The sequence below is a fragment of the Pelophylax lessonae genome, assembly GCF_965119305.1.
Source record: "Pelophylax lessonae genome assembly, chromosome: 5".
Lineage (NCBI taxonomy): Eukaryota > Metazoa > Chordata > Amphibia > Anura > Ranidae > Pelophylax > Pelophylax lessonae.
This window is the reverse complement of record NC_138772.1, coordinates 233,786,031-233,808,219: the sequence shown is the minus strand read 5'-3', so window position 1 is coordinate 233,808,219 and position 22,189 is coordinate 233,786,031. Positions and strand designations below refer to the sequence as shown.

General features: G+C 43.2%; 1 protein-coding gene across 4 annotated transcripts in view; it reads left to right on the top strand.

Annotated features, from left to right (window-relative positions):
• CTNND2 (catenin delta 2) overlaps positions 1-18,363 on the top strand; it is a 921,118-nt gene extending 902,755 nt beyond the window's left edge. For 2 of the 4 annotated variants that reach the window (XM_082258174.1, XM_082258173.1), the window contains exon 22: positions 16,571-18,363. In XM_082258174.1, coding sequence (XP_082114300.1) covers positions 16,571-16,831 — 261 coding nt within the window. In that variant the 3' untranslated portion in view covers positions 16,832-18,363. The remainder of the gene's footprint in view (positions 1-16,570) is intronic. The other 2 variants (XM_082258172.1, XM_082258171.1) reach the window with 1 other exon arrangement.
• Positions 18,364-22,189: the final 3,826 nt, after the last annotated feature.

Sequence of the window (22,189 nt, the reverse complement as noted above, 5' to 3'; positions counted from 1 at the left end):
ATTCACAGGGACTGAAATGAACATATGAACATAACATATGAAATGAACATAAACAACCATACAGAGTTACGCAAAAGATATGCAAAAATGTATAGAAATCTTGTAACGGTCCTTACATAAAATAGTTCTTGAACACTTTTGTAGATACACCCCAAATATCTGCATACTATGTATGGGAACAATGTCCGTTATAAAGATACCATTGCCATGCCCTTTTTCAATGATTGATCATAAATTAATGTACCTCCATAACATGTTTCTGGCACAGTAAGGACTTAGTCAATGTTAAGCTTAAAACAATAAATTGCATATTGCAACCGCTATAGTAGTTCAAACAAGAATGCCAACCACAATAGCATGCCCTCGCACAGATCTCCACTCACAGCCTCCAGCAGATCATCATGGACCCTCTTACCATTACGCATCCACTTGTTTGCCCTTGGAGCAACAATGGGATTAAAATGTTATTATAATATGCAAGTATTTTTATTTATGACATATTATTTTAAGGGATTTTTCCCATAATTACATTCTCTATATTGCTGTTAATTAGAGCTGGTAATGTGCAATATTATTGACATTTGTGGAGACTTTGGCTTTTAACAGTGTGACATTTACTGATTACATTTTCTGTACAATTTTCTGTACTTTGCTGTGGGTGGTTGACTACATAAGGCTTCAAAAGCAAAATTTCTTGCTACATAAAACCATACAATAGCACTATGGAACATTTAGATCCTTGCAAGTATGACACACATCAAGTACAGCAGGAGAAATATTACCTTCCCCATCACTGCTAAACTCTCCAGGAGTCACTTAGTAACCTATAATTCTTAATGGATTGCAGCTTACTGTCAAAAAAAGACGTAGCTAGGGTCATATTTAGTGAGGTTGCACAGTATAGTATAGTGTAATAACCCAAAGCAACTGCAAATCAATAACTAGCTCTAATGGAATGATCTTATTGACTTGCTATGGGTTTCTGTATTTTGCTTATCTCTATTACTCTTTGAACTGTTTATAGGAGGAACTTGAAGGTATCTTATTTTGACCTGCAGAGAGCACTATAACACCGTTGACTGTTGGTTTGATGCCATGTAACTGCTAATTACAGTGCCTGCCATGTTGAGAAAAGGGGAAACTATAATGGTTATGGACCAGAGTTTCTTGTACAATGCATAAAATATTTTTCACAAATAAATATTTATAATAGGTTAAAGCCATGACACAAGATTCACAGAGCATTATGGTCTACCTAAAGAAAGATAGTTTTAAAATTCCACTCCACTTAGTGGAGTAAGTCCACTTTTGTTGAAAAAAAAAAAATCCCCTTTGGGTGATCAATGTACATTGCAAGAGTTTTAACACATTTTTTGCAGAATTCTAACTGTTTCCTTTCTGAGGAAAAGGCTGACTGTTGTCTGCAGAGCCATGCAGGCCATATATGGGCCAAATTCATTTTCTTTTGAAAATCAGAAATCAAAAAATCAGAAATTTTGTGTGTTTTGTGATCCAATGGTGCCACCATTGATATTGCAATTCAACCATCAAGCCTTCAATTGCACCTTACGTTGCTACAGAAAATTATTTTTGTGGCTGGGAATCCTCTTTTTTTTCTGGGAATTTTCTTTTCTTGTGCTCATGCGCATTTATTTTTCAGTTGAATTTCTCATACGATTCTCCCATCATCGATTTGAAAATCGTTCGTTTTTCAAAAAATTTCAAACATGCCATTGCCACAGCCCACTAATGGTGCAAATTTTAAATATTTTTTTTTTTTTTTTTTTTTAAATATAGATCTTTTTTTATTGAAAAAGCTTTTTACATTACAAAACAACACTGAACACAAAAAAGAAAAAAAACATCATATCATGTGAGCAAGTACAGTATTAAAGTTATACGCATAGAATAAAGTTTCCAGCATTGTTAGTGCCAGGGCTTAGCGACTGCAAGTAATATCCCTGCTCCTCATGCGTAACTCAAAAACCCCATCAGCAGCAATAAAGTACCCCATATGAGGAGGTGAGTCCTGTCCCGCCCCCAGGGGGAACATCCCCTGGGCACTGGGAGAGTGCCCTAATTCCAAGTAAAAGTGGGAAGGTGCTACCGCCTAATTCCAAGGGTTTGGTCCCAATCCTGATGCACTGAACAAAAAAAAAAAAGGGGTCCGGCATAATGGTGAACTGCCAATCAGTGTCACTCCAGTGGAAGTGCCATCCCAGGGCAACTAAGACGAACAAACTGTCCATCTATCGAGACTTCCCCCTACCTGCCCAGGTAAATGCAGTGGTCAACAAAACTCGACGGTGCTTCACTATGTTGAGGTGTTAACCCCCCCCCCCATAATCCTATTTGTGACCAAGTGAAGGGGAGCCAAGCCTGGAACATCCAGCCATGGTCCCCAGATGCTGTCAAATTTCAGAGCATTCCCTCTATGTTTATAAGTGAGATTTTCCCTGACCAAGAGTGCTTTAACTTCTTCTGTCCATTCAGTGTGAGTAGGTGCAGTTGGGGAAGTCCATTTTTTTGCAATTCATTTTCTGGCGAGAAACAGAATCCTAAGGACCGCCCTGTGTACTCCGGGGGGGGGGGGTACAGTTCTTCTTCCAACCATCCCAGGATAACCAGCTTTGGGTCCAAAGGTAGAGTCAATTTCCATATAGCATTAATGGAGTGCAAAACTGCATTCCACTAGCAGTGCAGCTTCGGACACTTCCAAAGCATGTGCAGGAGAGTGCCCGTGTGAACCTTGCAGCGGGGGCAGAGGGGAGAGTCCCTCCTCTGCCAGCTATGCAGGCGCTGTGATGTCCTATACGTCCGGTGTAGGATAAATAATTGTGTAAGCCTTTGAGAAGAGGACAGCGATACCTTGAGCACATTGTCAAGGATACCTGTCCATTCCTCTGAGGAAATGGGTCCCAGATCCTCAGCCCAGTCCTCCCTGCACATTAAATGACATAGCTCTCGAAATTTGATCCATAAAAGATGTGTATAATGAGGAGATTTGTCCCTTTTTTACCGTGGAACTCAACAAATTAATAAGAATGACTGGGTTACACAGACCCCAAGTGGATGTCTTGGACTGTGAACTGAGGGTGTGTCGTAGCTGCAAATATTGAAAGAACAGGGAATTGGGCAGGCAAAATTCAGTGCAAAGTGTTTGGAAGTCCTTAAGAATACCCCCCCTGTATAACTGTGATATAAATTTCACTCCATATCTATCCCAGCTCAGAGAGCTCCGTAGTTTGTCCAATTCCGGATAATTGACATTGTTTATAATGCGAGAGTACCTTGAGAATCCCCCGTAAGCGAAATGTCGCTTGGCACGTTGCCAAATTTTGTCAAGGAGCATGAGGGTGGGATATGCAGGAGAAGTTCTCAGTTCTCAAAGTGCCAGCCTCCAAGGATTCAACCAGTGCTCCATCCATCAGATGTGCCACAAGGACCCGTCTGACAGGATCAGAGTCACCATCCTGCAGCTAGCCTGTAATGTGCTGCAGCTAGGACGCCAGAAAATAATAGTAGGGGTTTGAAACCACCGGTATCTTTGGCCTCCTGCAACATCTCCAGACGAATCCTAGGAGACTGTCTCTTCCAGATGAGAGCACGGTAAACAGTATTAAACTTTTTGAATACATGGATCGGAAACCTAATGGGCGCATTGTGTAAAACGTACAGTAGTTGCGCTTTCCAGATCATCTTGATCAGATTACATCTGCCCACTACCGACAGAGGCAATCTGACCCAGCTGGCCAGCTTGTCTTTAAACTTGTGCAGTAACGGGATAACATTGAGTTTAACATATTGCCCCAAATCAGGGTGTATAATCACTCCCAGATACCGGAATCGCTCCACCACCACAACCTACGATGTCACAGAGGGCAACGCGACCTCGCGAGGGTCCAGCGGCAGCAAGTCAGACTTGTCCCAGTTTATCTGAAGGCCGAGAAGGATCCAAATCTACGAATCAGCGTCATTAATGTGACCAGGGAGCCCAAGGTATCACCTAAAAATAATAGTGCATCGCCAGCATACAACGCAATTTTTTCTTCTCCCCCACCCCTCTGAAACCCGTGGATTGCAGAGTCAGCTCTGATGGTTGCTGCCAGAGGCTCCACCGCAAGGGCAAACAGCAGGGGGGATACAAACAGCAACCCTGCTTAGTGCCCCTGTATACTGGGAATGATTGAGAGAGCGAGTTATTGATCCGCAAACAGGCCGTGGGTGCCCCATATAACAGTTTAATCCAATTAATAAATGATGGCCCCAGGCCAAAGCATTCAAGCACCGCCCACAGATACTGCCATTCCACGCTATCAAAGGCTTTAGGGGTGTCCAGTGACAGTATCGCTCTGTGTCCACATTTATCTGGGGGTATTTGCATGTTTAAAAACAATCTACGTATGTTAGTGGCCGTGGATCTTCCGGGTATAAATCCAGATTGGTCCCCGTGAACGATCTTGGCAACTACTTTAGACAACCGGGTGGCTAACACTTTAGCTAGAAGTTTCAAATCTGTCGGTAGAAGAGAAATAGGGCTGTAAGATTCAGGTTGAGTCTGAACCTTCCCAGGCTTCAAGAGAACCACTACCACTGCCTCATACATAGACTTAGGGAGCCTCCCCGCATCATAAGAGGCCAGGATGGTGTTAAGCAATTCAGGCAAAAGGACCCCGCTAAAGGCCTTATACAGTTCAATGGGAATCCCATCTGTACCCAGCGCTTTAGAGTTAGGGAATGCTGCTAGTGCCTCCTGGAGTTCTTACAACTTAATGGGGGAATCCAGCATCACCCGGTCCCCCGCAGAAATCTGCGGTAGCTGAAGCTCCTGTAAAAAAGCCTGCAAGTCCCCCGGGTCATAAGACACTTTGGAGGAGTACAGATCTTGAAAAAATTAACTGAACCCCTGTAGACTATTTGAAGTGTCTGTGACCACCTGAGCTGTGGGAAGAGCTAACCGATGTATAATCGAGGCCCGTTATATGATCGCAAGCATATGACCGGTTTTCTCCCCCTCCTCAAAATGAGCCTGAGAGGTGAAGAAATGCTTATGGTATGTCTGCGAAAAAAATGTTGCGCCTCCAGCCAATGGTTCTGATTATCAGACGTAGGTGAGTGTAGGTAGTTACGTTCGGCCCGGGGCACCACGTCACTGGCATCCCGAGCCCAACCTCTGTTCCTAGACTTAATAGTCGACACCTCTTTAATACAGAGACCTCTTAAAAACGCCTTCATGGCGTCCCACTGCCAACCCATACCAGGAGCTGCAGAGTGTCTGTTATTGGTAAAAAAATTTCAAGGTGAGTACTGAATTTAGCATGGTCTGAAAAAAGTGGAAGCCAAAAAGGATTACATTTCCAGTGCATAGGCAACCTGGACCCAGGTAACTTAAGGCGTACCTGCACCGGAGAGTGGTCAGATAGGCCCCTGGCTAGATAAGTGACTTCAGGTGCACGCGGTAGAATAAGATCTGAGCCAAAGGCCAGGTCGATACGGGACAAGGTAGAATGGGACAGGGAGTGACAGGAAGACCCAGCCTCCAGGGGGCATTTGCTGCGCCAGAGATCCACAAGACCCAACTCCCACACAAATCTGGCAAAGGGAGTGGGTGTCCTGGACCCCCAGGGGCAGAATCGTTTATGTAGGTCCAGAGATGGATCAAGAACATTATTAAAGTCTCCCAGCACCAAAACCGGTACCTGAGGGTGTTTACCAATAAACCGAGACAGACACTCTAGCACCTCAAAGGAAAACAGAGGAGAAATATAAACAGTTGCAATAATACACTGAAAGATGTCCCACATTCCCAACAAAAAAATAAACCTGCCCTGAGGGTCAATCAGGGTGTCTAGGGACTCAAATTTTGCAGTGGCGGAGACCAAAATAGAAACTCCCCTAGAATACCGAGTGTGAAATGAATGAAACTGAACTGGGTATTTCTGAGTACGGAGGTACCCGACTGTGTCCTTAGTCAAGTGAGTTTCCTGTAGGCAAACAAAAGTGGGACTATGATGTGACAGCAAGGTCAATACTGTCGTGCGTTTGCGAGAGTCACCAAGGCCACGCACATTCCATGAGATAAGGGATTCGTTGGTATTAGCCATGGGGGATAGTTGACGTGATGTCAGGGTTCAGCAGCAACTAGGGAGACCAGACACATATAGCTACACACCAAAACAATATAGATAGCCTTAAAGTGAGATTTATTATAGTGAACCACAAAACAAACATACACAGCAACAGTGAACAAAGCAAATACCAGCAAACAAAAACCAACCCCAAAGACACAATAACTAAAGAACCAACTATCTACAAATATATACAATATAAGAGACAAGGATAACAGGGAAGCAAGGAAGAGGGCAGACTAGACTGGATACTAGGCAGAGAGCAGGAGCAAGGGGTACAGGATAGATCAGGGGATGGATCAGGATCACAGACAACTGGTTCAGGCAGCAAGGAGGCATTCAAAATAGTGACGCGCATGGGAAAGGGAGGAGCAGCCTTAAATAGCCACCTGGCAGCTGAACACAGTTTGGGTGATCATAGAAGTCTGCTGGCTTCTGGGAGACACCTGCTGGTGGACAATGGAAGTGCAGCATTCAGCCCAGGGCAACACAGTGTCACCAGCAGGGGAACTCAATCCTAACATATTCCCCCCCTTAAGGAGCGGCCTCCGGACGCTCCATAAGGCTCCACCACTGGGGTCTGCAGGCTGACTGGGTACCCCACTGCCAAGGTCTGAAGGCTGGCTGAGAACCACACCGCCGGGGTCCCAAAACTGGCTGGGTTTCCTGCTGGTCAGATCCCTAAGAAGTCGCAACACTGAAGGCTTACCATTCTTATAAACAGCCTGTGTCCCAATGTTGAGACACTGAAAGCTACCCGAATGCTTAATGCCCAAGTCCCTGGTCCATGCAGGTACCCTGACACAAGGGTGTCCCATCACAACTGGACCTCTTCTCACACTGTTAGAGACTGCTCTGTATTTTACCTGCCACTCAGGTCTACCCAGGGCATAGGTTACCCCACTCGGGTCCCCAGATGCACCAGGGATTGCAGAGATGACCCCTGGGTCAGGACAAAGTTCATATGGAACACTGCCTTTTCCCATAGGGCCTCTACTACTGGGGCCGTAACAGCAGATGCAGTTCTTATGTTCAGAGTGGATATCTGGACATCCTGGCCTTAGCATAACAGGATCAGCTGGCTGCGAAAAGAACACAGAATGAGCAACAGTAGGGATCTTAACCCACACAGACAACCCATTTGGGCCACATAACGCTGGAAGTTCAGGAGCCTCAGACATATTAGCAAGTGGGAGCTTAACCCGGTCAACAGAGTCCAGTTTAACAGCAAGGTGTGAATTGACAGAGTCCGGCTGGGCAGCGGCCCCGGTATCAGCAGAGTCCGGCTGGGCAGCGGCCCCGGTATCAGCAGAGTCCGGCTGGGCAGCGGCCCCGGTATCAGCAGAGTCCGGCTGGGCAGCGGCCCCGGTATCAGCAGAGTCCGGCTGGGCAGCGGCCCCGGTATCAGCAGAGTCCGGCTGGGCAGCGGCCCCGGTATCAGCAGAGTCCGGCTGGGCAGCGGCCCCGGTATCAGCAGAGTCCGGCTGGGCAGCGGCCCCGGTATCAGCAGAGTCCGGCGGGACAGCGGCCGGCAAGTCACCCGTGGCAGGTTTGGCAACAAACGGCAGGTCCCTATCGGCAGGCGGCAGCATGGAGGAGGTCTGGACACCATCGGCAGGCTTCAGCATGGAGGAGCACTGGATCTCATCAGCAGGCGGCAGCATGGAGGAGGTCTGGATCTCATCAGCAGGCGGCAGCATGGAGGAGGTCTGGATCTCATCAGCAGGCGGCAGCATGGAGGAGGTCTGGATCTCATCAGCAGGTGGCAGCATGGAGGAGGTCTGGATCTCATCAGCAGGCGGCAGCATGGAGGAGGTCTGGATCTCATCAGCAGGCGGCAGCATGGAGGAGGTCTGGATCTCATCAGCAGGCGGCAGCATGGAGGAGGACTGGATCTCATCAGCAGGCGGCAGCATGGAGGAGGACTGGATCTCATCAGCAGGCGGCAGCATGGAGGAGGACTGGATCTCATCAGCAGGCGGCAGCATGGAGGAGGACTGGATCTCATCAGCAGGCGGCAGCATGGAGGAGGACTGGATCTCATCAGCAGGCGGCAGCATGGAGGAGGACTGGATCTCATCAGCAGGCGGCAGCATGGAGGAGGTCTGGATCTCATCAGCAGGCGGCAGCATGGAGGAGGTCTGGATCTCATCAGCAGGCGGCAGCATGGAGGAGATCTGGACACCATCGGCAGGCGGCAACATGGAGGACGGCTGGATCTCATCAGCAGTCAGCAGCATGGAGGATGGCTGGATCTCATCAGCAGTCAGCAGCATGGAGAAAGCTGGATCTCATCAGCAGTCAGCAGCATGGAGGACGGCTGGATCTCATCAGCAGTCAGCAGCATGGAGGACGGCTGGATCTCTTAAGTAGTCAGCAGCATGGAGGGTGGCAGATTTGTAAGAGCAGGAAAAAAGTTCTATTCATTTTTAGGCTTACATACTGGAGTCTTGTGAGCATTTGCATTGTGCTGACCAGAGTGTCCTGCTGATGGAAATGTAGTAACAGTACTGGGAATAATAGAGTGAAGAGCAGCAGAAGTACAGGAAGAGGCCTGAGATGTTGCTATGGGTAACAGTATTGCAGGGGGAGCCTCCAATGGATTACATACTGAGGAAGACTGGTTACTGGTGGCAGGGTACTGATCTACAGGTGGTAAAGAACACTCAGTAGCAGCTGTGGTTGCTAAGGGTAACAGAGGAAAAGATTCTTGATTTATTTCAGCAGATATAACTTTATGTGACTCATCTAGAACAGGGGATAGGATCTCTGACCAAGCTTGTAGCAGAGGGTAAACTAAAGTCAGTTTGTCTTTCCCTAGTTGCCTTTGCTCCATTAAAGCCTGAACAGCAGCAATGCAATCCAACAACACCTGCTGTGAATAGGCTGAATACTGATGGAAGAAAGAACCTGCACAATATTTCAGCAACCATCCCAAAAATCCAGCCTGGAACATAGTAAATGGAGGAGTGAAAACATCATGGCCCTGGGAGATCGACTGAAATACTAGTTCAGAACAGACCTGAATTAAAGGCTGAACTTGTCTAAGGGAGAATCTGCCCTCAACAGCTAAGGCATGTGCTGTCAGAATGTTTTCAAACAGTTCCTCCTCAGTGAGACTCAGCGCCTGCAACAATGAACGACAAAAAGCTTTATCTTCTGCTGCATGCACACGACAAATAACCTGCACTCTAAGCATCTTGACAACAAGAAAATGAAGTCAAAAGCAACTGGCTTCCAGCTCCAAAGTGTAGCTGATCTGGTCGTAGTGGGCGTCACTATTATGTCAGGGTTCAGCAGCAACTAGGGAGACCAGACACATGTAGCTACACACCAAAACAATATAGATAGCCTTAAAGTGAGATTTATTATAGTGAACCACAAAACAAACATACACAGCAACAGTGAACAAAGCAAATACCAGCAAACAAAAACCAACCCCAAAGACACAATAACTAAAGAACCAACTATCTACAAATATATACAATATAAGAGACAAGGGTAACAGGGAAGCAAGGAAGAGGGCAGACTAGACTGGATACTAGGCAGAGAGCAGGAGCAAGGGGTACAGGATAGATCAGGGGATGGATCAGGATCACAGACAACTGGTTCAGGCAGCAAGGAGGCATTCAAAATAGTGACGTGCATGGGAAAGGGAGGAGCAGCCTTAAATAGCCACCTGGCAGCTGAACACAGTTTGGGTGATCATAGAAGCCTGCTGGCTTCTGGGAGACACCTGCTGGTGGACAATGGAAGTGCAGCATTCAGCCCAGGGCAACACAGTGTCACCAGCAGGGGAACTCAATCCTAACACGTGAGTATGGCCCAGAGCGGGCCACAGACAGGCAGGGGAGCCACCGTCCAGAAGGACATCCAGCCGGGGGGGAACTATAGGCCGGTCAGCCTAACATCAGTAGTCTGCAAAATTTTGGAGGGGATGATAAGGGACCACATACAAGACTTTAGTAATGAAAACGGTATTATAAGTAGTAATCAGCATGGATTCATGAAAAATCGTTCGTGCCAAACCAATCTATTAACCTTCTACGATGAAGTGAGCTGCCACTTAGATAAAGGTAAGCCTGTGGATGTGGTGTATCTGGACTTTGCAAAGGCCTTTGACACCGTTCCCCACAAACGCTTACTGTACAAACTAAGGAAGGTAGGTATGGACCATAAGGTGAGTACCTGGATAGAGAACTGGCTCCAGGGGAGAGTACAGAGGGTGGTGATTAATGGGGAGTACTCGGATTGGGCGGGTGTGGAAAGTGGGGTCCCCCCAGGGTTCTGTCCTGGGACCAATCCTGTTTAATTTATTCATAAATGATCTAGAGGAGGGGATATCTAGTACAATCTCAGTATTTGCAGATGATACTAAATTAGGCTTGCCAATATCTTCTATGCAGGATGTGGAAATCTTGCAAGCAGACCTGAACAAAATAACGGGGTGGGCAACTACATGGCAGATGAGATTTAATGTTGAAAAATGTAAAGTAATACACTTAGGGGGCCAGAAACCAGAAAGCAAGCTACTCACTAGGGGGGGAACCTCTGGGTGAGTCTAGGATGGAAAGGGACCTGGGGGTACTGGTAGACAACAGGCTTGGCAGTGGCAAGCAATGCCAAGCCGCCGCAAGCAAAGCCAACAGAATACTGGGTTGTATAAAAAAGGGGATTCACTCCAGAAATAAAGAGATTATTCTTCCACTCTACAAGACTCGGGTCCGGCCACATCTGGAGTATGCTGTCCAGTTCTGGGCACCGGTCCTCAGGAAGGATGTGCTGGAACTGGAGAAAGTCCAGAGAAGGGCAACAAAAATAATTAGGGGAATGGAGGACATCAGCTATGAGGAAAGACTACAAGCACTGAACCTATTCTCTCTGGAGAAGAGATGATTGAGGGGGGATATGATATCAATGTACAAATACTGTACTGGCGACCCTAGCATAAGGAACAAACTATTCAGAGAAAGGAGATACAATAAGACACGTGGCCACTCACTAAAACTTGAGGAAAGGCGGTTTAACCTTAAAGTGCTTAAGGGGTTCTTCACTGTAAGAGTGGTAAGGATGTGGAATTCTCTTCCACAAGCAGTCGTATCAGCAGGGAGCATTGATAGTTTCAAAAAACTATTAGATGGACACCTTAAAGACCACAACATACAGGGGTATACAATGTACGGTAACACACACACACATCATAGGTTGAACTGGATGGACTGATGTCTTTTTTTCAACCTCACTAACTATGTAACTATGGAAGAGCACCAAAGTTTGTAAAAGTAAGAGGACAAAAGTACCTGGAGTTTGGGAGGCAGAGGCACCGGGCAGTTCACAGTAGTGAAGTTCACCAGAGAAAAATCTAGAAAAAAATAAACAATAGGACAAAAAAAAAAAACAACAAGAAAACATTGTGATGGACAGCCAACAAGGCGACATCCATCCATGCCCCGCAGGGAACAGTTAACAAGCCCAGATAGGGCGGGGGGGTAGGAAAAGAGGGCCTGAACTCAGACAATCCCAGAAACAGTGAACATCCTTATATAGGGCTCCAGGAAGTAAGGTAGCAAGTAAGCCACAGTGCTTCAACCAGGTTATGGCATCGTGGTTCCTATAAGGGGAATAGTAGACCCAGTCGTATCGTCAATCAACATTTGCGTGAAGGGATCATCACTCCACAGCCACCCTAAGGTGCCGTTCCTGGCGATCCAGCCAGTTAGACGCCAAGGCAGGATTTTCAAAGAAGTGAACGGTTCCATTCGCCACCACTCTAAGCTTTGCCGGGTACATCATGGAGTATACTAACGGGATGGCTCGCAGTCGTTTCTTGACTTCTGTAAACCTGGCCCGCTGTTTCTGTAAAGCGGCTGAAAAATCAGGGAAAATAGAAATCTTGGCCCTGTATCTCCATGTGAGGTTGTTGTCAAGCAAGTTTCAATATGATGTCCCTGTCCTTGTAATGCAACAGTTTCAGTAAAAATGGGCGATCAGGGCCCCCTGGTGGCGGAGCTCTGAAAGGCACCCTGTGTGCTCGCTCCACAGAGAAGAAGGGGGAGAGATTGTCCTTCCCAAAGGTAGAAAGCAGCCATTGTTCAATAAATTCCACCGGTGTTTTACCCTCCGATTTCTCAGGGATGCCCACCAGACGCAAATTACTGCCGCGCAGCCGGTTCTCCATATCTTCCAACCGGTTAATGGCCTCAGAAACCCCAGAGGAATTCATTCTGACATCTTGAATGAGAGTGGGTAAATCATCCTCAACTGCGCTTACCCTGCCCTCTAGTGCTGTGGCCCGCTCCCTGATCTTTTGCATGTCCTGCCTAATGTGTAACAGGCCGGTTCGGTAATGGACATGCCGTAGGTATGCACCGCATTCAAAACATCCTGGAGGGTAGGCTCAGCTGGGTCAACACCACCTGGAGCTCCTTCCCCCGCCAGCAGCCCCGACTGAGTACTCACTGCGGCCTCCTGTGATGGTGCATCCATTCTCTCATGCCGAGGCGACATTGCTGCCGAGGAAGGTAAGGTACCGGCCGGCGATCCGGGCGAGGAGGCTGCAGATGTGGAGAGAGGCTTGTGCTTAGCGGGATCGTGAGCGTACTTCTCCAACTTAGACAATGCCGTGGGCTGCTTGTAGTGGCCTGCTCGCTGAGGGAGTGGGGTGCCGCCATTTTAGGCCTGCTTGGCCGTGGGAATCCCTTCCTCCTTCCTCTTGGTCATGGCGGAATGGGTAGTCTGGGGTCCAGGAACCATCACTGGTGCAAGGCAGACTCGGGTGCGGAGTGATCGAGCAATTGCTGCGGATTTACGAATCTAAGAATCAGGATAATCGCCGTCAGAATAGCGGAGCCGTTGCGAGACACGTCTGCCTACATGAACAGTTCAGCCATGCCCCCAAATAAAATTTCTTGGATAAGATTTTCGAAAGAAAATTCATTCGAAATATTACCCATGTATGGGCGGCCTAAGTCAGAATGATGGTGATTTATTCATGATTATTCAGCTGATGCACTTGGCAGTGTTCTAATGAGGAAACTACCAGGTCTGCACCCCTTTAGATGTGATTAACCCTTTGGCAGTGTCTCATGAAAAATTACATTTTTGTTGCAGAGGATGCCTAAAATCTCACTTGTATCTTTGTGCAGACCTCTAGGAATATCAGTGAACCAATCACAAAAGCAGAAAGTGATATTTTGGGGGTGTTCCATACCTCTTATACCTTGGCTTTTATTGCATTTACATGTGTTATATATATTTTTTTTATTTACTATTTTTTCCATGAAGTTGGAGATACCCCCTTGAAGTATCTGTCTAAAACTTCATACAGGAGCAGTCTGGGGGAAGTGGAGGAGACGTTGCTCTGACTTTATTTTTTTTTTATAAGGTTTGAGTTAATGAGCTCTGTACACAGCAGACTTTTTGTGTTACATAGTTACATAGTTTATGAGGTTGAAAAAAGACATCAGTCCATCCAGTTCAACCTATGATGTGTGTGTGTGTGTTTGATGTTAACCTTACATTGTTTACCCCCTTATGTTGTGGTCTTTAAGGTGCCCATCTAATAGTTTTTTGAAGCTATCGATGCTCCCTGCTGATACTACTGCTTGTGGAAGAGAATTCCACATCCTTACTGCTCTGACAGTAAAGAACCCCTTCGTATTTTAAGGTTAAACCATTTTTCTGTTTTTTTTTTTTTTTGTTTTTTTCTCAATGCTGGAATGGAATGATATGAAAATATTAAATGTTCTAATGCAGTGTTTCATACTTGATTTTTTTTTTCATTTCCACAGAGCAAACAGGCACATTTAGTCAGAGCATGGGTAGTTTCCCCATCAGAGAAAATGTGAATGTTCAAATCCATCAGAATGGATTATTTCAGCACCACCTCACCTACATTTATTTAGGGAACAATCTGTCTAAAATATGATTGGGAGAACCAGTCACACAGAGCATTCCTGAATGGTGCTTTACAGGCTTTTTCATAAAAGTAAGGGAATAAAAAATGTAACCTCTAATTACTCTCTGCCATGCAAGTTAGTTTGACTGGAGTTTGTATTTGTATTCACTTGTATTGACTTTGTAGATTCTGCTGATCAGATTAGTGTCCTAAAAGTGCTCTGTGCTTTTTTCTTGTTCAGTCATTTTTTATTACATTTTTGATTTTGCACATTCACAGTTGTATCTTACCAAATGATTCAGTTATCAAATTTAGTTTGGTAGACATCAGTAATCCATTTTTGTTGGTATAAGAAGTGCTACTGTTTCTTATATGAACATTGAAGTAGGTTTTTTTCAGAGCTTTTCTTGTGGCTGTAACAGAATATTCAGTTTAGGTGAGCAATCTATGAAGTTGGGAGAAGGATGATATGGTTGGTATTAAAGTTGGGAGAACGGTGATATGTTTAGTGTTGGAGGAATGATATGAACTGGTGATCTAGCACAAGGGAATAATAGTAAGAAAAAAGATAAGGAAGGGGGTAGTCCCCTACATGGGTAATGGGAGTTGGGGGGAGGATGGTCAAGGAAAGGATGCTCAATTATGCAATAGCATATAAATTGTATTGTGTTGGTCGGGGACATCTCTTTTTCTCTCTTTTAATCATGGTTGCCATATATATATATATATATATATATTTTTTTTTTTTTTTTTTACATGTGACAGTGCCTGTTTACTGGCTTTCAATTTTTCATTCATCATTACCCAATTTATTAAAGCCCAAGAATGGACTTAGTTAGGTGTAAACTGAGTTCTTGTCAACATAAGTTGTTTTCAAGTTCAGAAGAGCCTTCTTCAGATTTCACTTTTTTTTCTTAAAGAAGAATTTGAGACTGTGTTAATTATATTGTATAATATAGTGAAAAATGTTTGAGCTACTGGGCATTTCCACCTAGTGTGAGAAAATGAACCCACTTCTATGTGTCCTGTAAAGCAAGCTGGAAAATCATTTGGTAGAGTTGAACCATATTCAGATTCTCATTGCCAATTGAGACTACCTACCATTATTTGGTGTAGGTTGGTACAGATAAGGATAGCACAGTTAATGTATTTGAATAGAGAAGGGAAAGTATGCCTGGGGCATGTAGGTCATTTAAACATCTATATTTGGATGCAGTAAATGATGTTCTGGCACTTGTTGTCTTTGTCAGATGTTAAATGTAGTTTTCGATCTTCTTTGATCTTTTTGATTTTGTTCATACTGCTTGTTCATGACATAAATAGTCACCATAACCAATCATTTTTAGACTGAATAAATCATTTTTCATTTCCAGTGCACAATTCTTTTTAATGAGGACTTTTACATTTAAATGAGAACTAAACAATACATACATAATAATAATACATAATAATACAGTCTGATATATGAATGCACTTAGTTGTTGCACTTATAAATAAGGTTAACTCTACACTTATTGTAGTGACTTGAAAAGATTGACCAAGAAAATGACCATTCTAAAGCTATGCATGTGTAATACTATTTTTATGTATTTCCTAATCTAAACTAAACATGCCAACTGTAAAGAGGAAAGCATTGCAGCTACTCCCGACCATCCCAGATGAATAAACCATAAAGAGTGACCTCAGCCTATGTCTCCACCAAACCACACACCCTTGGGATAAAGTGATGTATCATTAATAAAAAAATGTCAACATGCAATTCAGTCTTCCTTGGTTTGATGTGAAAAGTCAGACATCTGATGAAATCTGAAAGATGCTTCACTAAACCAATAGATACTTGAGTTAATAATTGATATTTGAGAAAATGTATAAAATGGAGACAGATTAGTGTTCTTAAAAATATAAACATACATATATATAGAGTAAAATAAAAAAGAATTCTGTGCTTGGATTAAAGGATAAGTTCACCTTTTAAAAAAAAATAATAAATGCAGATTTTTTTGCAGGTAAAAAAATGTGCATTTGGTATTTTATTTTTTTAGGAGCCTGAAAAGCATTGCACCCATGATCAGCAGAGTGCTGATGCCATGCAGGTCTCCTGCAGACTGTTAGTGTAAGCTGTCTGCATCATGCAGGCAGGCAGTTTTTCATTGACAGAAAGAATCAACGAACTACCACAGCACTTAACAGTGCTGTGATAGTTCATTGAGAACTACAAGCTGACAGCCAGAAGGGGGGGAGGGGGGGGGTTGGTACATTTCTAATATGTTACATGTTACACCCTGAATATGAGTGTAACATGTAGCATATTACAAAAGGTGAACCTATCCTTTAATTCATCATGTGCAAAAAACATGTTACATTTGTACATAGAGCCTTGATTTGAATGTGCAATATTTTCAAATTTTCTGTTTTCCTCACTATTAAGATACATTTACAGAGTTATTAATTATTTTGATTGCTGTTTGAAAAAGTTATACACCTAAATTGAATGTAAATATTTCCCATATATGTAACTTCTTTCATTTTAAATGTTTATATTTAGATTTCTACACAACCAGTTCCACAAGAATCTAGTAGAAAAGACTTTGAAGCCTATCAACCTTTTCAGAACTCAACAAGAAATTATGATGATTCCTTCTTTGAGGATCAGGTGCATCACCGCCCTCCCGCAGCAGAGTACAATATGCATCTGGGATTAAAGTCAACTGGAAACTATGTTGACTTTTATTCTGCGGCTCGCCCCTATAGTGAACTGAACTACGAAACAAGCCACTATCCGGCCTCCCCTGACTCCTGGGTTTGAGACGCCAATCCAGGAAACTGTGCATGTGCATGCCTGACTTAAGACATTTTCCTTGCAAAAATTTAGTTTATTAAGCCTGTTCCTTAGAAAGACCCTAATTACTGTTGTGGAAATTGGTTATGGTGTTTTAGAAGGCTAATGTATTGGAAACTAATACTTCATAGGACATTGTAATTAAGATAAGCTAATGTTTATTAATAACAGGTAAGTTTAAATTTGCAGATGGAAGGTAGCTGCAACTTTGTAATACAGAAGGTAGCTGCAACTACGTAACATAGTTTGCAACTATTTGAGTGGTGAGCTCAGAGTATAATTAATTGACAACTGGGAGTACAAATGCAGGGTATGGCACACAGGCATACAATGAATGAGGATAGGTGGTGGGTGAACGTAGCATAGGTGGCACATAAAGCACAAGGATGAAAGTTTACACAACCTATGGGGAACAGTTCACATTTTGTTTACTATCCTCATTGTGAATTAGGCTTCAAGCTGCATTTACGGTTCCTCTCTACTGCAAGATATTTCTTGCTTTTTGTTACTGCTTTGTTGTAAAGTATTTGATGTACATTAAGATAAAAAATAGTGCATTGTGTATATTACACCAATGCCACAGTGTTTCTTCATCAGTGGTCCTAGATATTGCTTCAGTTTCCAATTTTTAAAAAAAAAGATGCAAGGAAATATTTGTTTTTTCTCTGCCCAGTAAGTTTTAACATGTTACAACAACACCAACAAAAGACTAATGCTATTTAGCAGTATTGTATGGTCTGATATGTGAATTTGTGTGTGGTAACTAAACAAAGCATTCAGTAATTTCTGACAAATAACATCATTCTACACTCTTTGTCAAAAAAAAAAGTGCTTTTTCACTGCCTACAATTTTACATGTAGATATTTGAAATAGATTTTTTCATTTTTACCAGTTTTCTTTATGATGATACAGTGTTAAAATAAATGATAATTAACCTGTCATTCACACTCGCCATACATGTCTATTTACAAAATAGAAACTAACAGAGATCCGTCTGCATGTGCGTGAATGTTTTTCATTGTTTGTGTGACTGCATTATTCTTTGACATTTCCTACATTTTATTTCGTTAAAATGGAATCCACTTATGAACATGTGGTTGAACAATGCTTTAGGCATTGCATTAAAAAAATACTACATGTTCTAAAGCAACTTATATGTCACCTTTTTTTGTACAGTGCATGGATCACATTGAGTAACCATCAAATGTTCTATGTCATTTTCTGTGATCTATGTATATTGGCTACTATGTGCCTTAGAGCTGTGAGTATGTCAAGCATACCTTATTATTGTACTACAGTTATGTTTATTTGTGAAATCTTGTAAATTGAGAACTAACATAGTGGAAATATATTCATTACTCATGACATGGGCAAAATGGTTGATATGTGTATATACGCTTTCTTTTAATGTTCCTTGCATAGAAAGAAAAGCATGGGAACAAAACACATCCATACATCATTTTAATATAAAACATTACATGGTCTATAATCCATCTATGGTTTGTCAGAAATAATTTCTTTAAAAAAAAAGTTCACTGTGTTTAGGGTAATGGCTGATAGAAATGTGGAGCAAAACATGCTATCTTGAAAAAAATATGTAAGTTTTACTTTCTAGTAATTTGCTTGGTTTCTTAAAATGTTAATTGTCTTTGGAAGACTGCATTACAGTTTTTGTGTTTACTTTTCCAGTAGAAGGATGATGTCTATTTTGTGATATTTTTCTACCAAAGCATAACATAGAAAATAACCATTTGTGTTCATATTTTGGGCTTTCAATTCTGGACAAAGTAGATAATCAAACCAAAATAAACCCCACTTAGAACTTCAACAACACTTTCCATTTTCAACAAAGCCCCATACATTTGAACAGCTGACACTGGACAATGCTGGGACATTTATGGCTATAAGAATGCTCAATATTTGCTCTGTCAGAGAGTACCAATCATGTTGCTAAGAATCTAGCATGCAGTGCACTAATGCTACATATTGCTGTCAACACAGTCTCTCTATTGATCTCCTGTATGACCAGTAATATATTGTGCCTTCCTGATTGGAATCATTCCAGTCAGATGGCTTTAAACGATTTTGTTCCTAATCTTTTTTTTTTTCTCTTATTTTTACAAAGTGCTTGGCTGCAATATAGCAATAAATGTAGACAGATACAGTATTTTATGGCTAAGCAGTTTTTTCTTTGCACCACTGCATTGCCGCGTGATTACTGCCAAATGACAGAGATCATGTGCTGGGAGAGTTTGCTTGTTTGCTCCTAGCGTCTTGGGGAACATTTACGGTGAATGTGATTTCATTCAGTTTGCTGTTTTGCAATGCAGGGAAAGGGCACAGTACTTTCAAATATACATTCATGTCAGTAAGCCCTGTTTTAGTGGTAAATATACAGCATGCCGCACTTTCAATAAAGTCCTGTTGAATGGAGACTTTCAAAAACACAAGTTATTGTATCTGAAAACTACAGAATTGTAGTTTTTCTTCCTTTTTAATCTCATTTGGTGTTCAACCCTGTGCGCATTATTAACCTCAATTACACAACAGATTTTTAGTGCACATGAACACTTGCCAGTGTTAGTAATTAGCATATTACATGCTAAGAACAATAACAAAATAATGTAAAATCAATATCTCAAAATTCTATCTAATTTGAAAGCTTGACAGAAAAAAACGTTAACATCTTAGAAAAGATATTACATTTTTATTTTCCAATAAGTTTAGTATTTCTATTTTATCTTTTAGAATTGTATTACTCTATAAATAATGGCATGTGATAATGCTTTATGATTCATTCAATTATAATTTTGTTATTCATATTAAGGGCATATTTACTTATAGAGTACATGAGAAATGAAAAAATAAAATGTGTATGTTTGTACACTCAGGGACACTCAGCCCCGGTTCACACTTGTGCGTGTGCGGGGTTCGCATGTAATGTCGGAGCGCACTGCTCCGACATTACATGCGATCGGCTGTGCGGTGCGAGTTTAGCCATACAGTTTGTATGGCTAAATTTGCACCGCAGCCGCACCAAACACGCACAGGGACCCTTTTTTCTAGCCGCATCAGGATCGGATCGCACAGCGGTTCACACTTGTGCGATCCGATCCTGTGCGAACTGCACGATCGCACTGCGATATGCGATCAAACTGGGGGTGTCGTTAACATTACATTGACACCCCCAGCGTATCGCATATGGAAGTGAGAACTGCCGGGGGTGCGTGTGCGATGCGGGAACTGGCTGCGGATTCGCAGCCTTCCCGCACTCGCATAAGTGTGAACCAGCTCTTAAAGCGGTTGTATCCTCAAAAAAACAAACCCTGCAGGACAAAGGCATAATGAGCTAGTATGCATCGCATACTAGCTCATTATAAAATACTTACATTAGAACGAAGCCCCGACACGGTCGCCCGGACACCGCTGAGGCAACTGACATCTTCCCTCTGCGTCTCTTCCGGGTTCGGTGGCTCCGGCGCTGTGAGTGGCTGTAGCCGCGATGACGTCACTCCCGGGTATGCGCGTGGGAGTTCACTTTCCGGCAAGGAGCTCTGAAGGTCCGCCGGACCTTTAGAGCGCATGCGCCGCTGGTGTCAGCGGCTGCATGCAGGGCGAATATCTCCTAAACCGTGCAGGTTTAGGATATATTAATTTTACCTGCAGGTAAGCCTTATTATAGGCTTACCTGTAGATAAAAGTTAAAAAGCGGAGTATACTACCGCTTTAAGTCACACATACACACATTCACATGCATGCACACAAATAAGCATATACCACTCTCCCTGCATCTGCAGTCCAAGAATGTGTGGAACTGAGGGAAGGTCCATAATAACATGAACCCCTGGCTCTTTCCACTATTTTATCTATAACTGAAAATATTAAAACCTCTAGCCATTAAGGGTTTTTTTGTATTAGAACTGCTTTGCCCTTAAGGCTTCATTTCTACAGCATCAATTCCAACTCTGAACAGTAACAGTTGTTATCAGCTACTTTTTAATGGCAAACTCCAGCCAGAACAAAAAAAAAAAAAATTAAATTAGCTATGTAATAATAAAAAAGCATGACATGTATGCAGCTAATGTAAGTACCTGTTTTTTCTTTTCTGCCTGTCAGACCACGGTTATCTCTTGTACTAAAGACTGAGAAAGGAAGGGCCAGTATTAGGAAAGCATCAGGTTCAGTGGTATGCATTTGCTGACTGCAGGATATAGCAAGGTGATGACTTAATTCTTGTACTGCTGCTCCACTTTTAATGTCTGAATAGCAGGTGTTCAGACAAGAGTTATTGACCAGGCGTTACATCTCCTGCAGTAATGGGGGTCAAAAACATCTAGCTGTGCAGTTTGCCTGAACCTTGGGCTGGTATATATATATATATATATATATATATATATATATATATATAGGACATTTTTTTTCAGCGAGAACATGGGGGAACGCAGTTCCTGCACCTCCAGCACTAAATGTATGTAATGTCAAGAGGTGCTGGAGTGTGCTGCGGTCTATTAATGCTGGCAGGAATCTATTTTTGTGTGGGGGTCTACTGTTGCTAGGGGGTCAGTTGTTGAGGGAGAGGTCCATTGTTGCTGGCTGCTGGAGGGTCTATTGATGCTGGCTGCTGGGAATATGTTGTTGTTGCTGGGGTTATCTTGTTGCTGGGCTGTATCTATTGTCACTGGGTGGGTATTTTGTAACTGGCAGTCCAATGGTGCTTGAGGGGTAGAATGTTATGTGGGGGATCTAGTGTTGCTGGGAGGTTATCTATTATTGCTGGGGTGGGTCTATTGTTGATGGGATCTATTGTTGCTGAGGTGGGGTACATTGTTGGTTGTGGGGGCCTAGTGTTGCGGGGCATCTATGGTTTCTGGGGTCGGGTCTTTGTTGCTGTGGGGGATCTACTGTTGCTGGGTGGGTCTGTTGTTGCTGGGGTATATATTATTGCTGGGGTCTGGTCCATTGTTGTTGGGGGGTCTATTGTTGCTGGGTGCAGGGAATATATTTTACTGATTTTCTTGTTATGATTACCAAAGTCCATACAAATTCATTAGCACCACAAAGTAATACTTGGTTCTGTACTCTCTAAAAGGGCCAGTACTGGGAATAGGGGGTGGAACCAAGGGACCTGAAATGTGGGTAGAGGGAGGAGGCAAGGAGTGACTCATAAGGGGAGAAATCCTGCACCCACTCTCTAAGAAAAAAAGCCCTGTGTGTGTGTATGTGTATATATATATATATATATATACACACACACACAGTTAAACCTTGGATTGCGAGCATAATTTATTCCGGAAACATGCTTGTAATCCAAAGCTCCAAAGCAC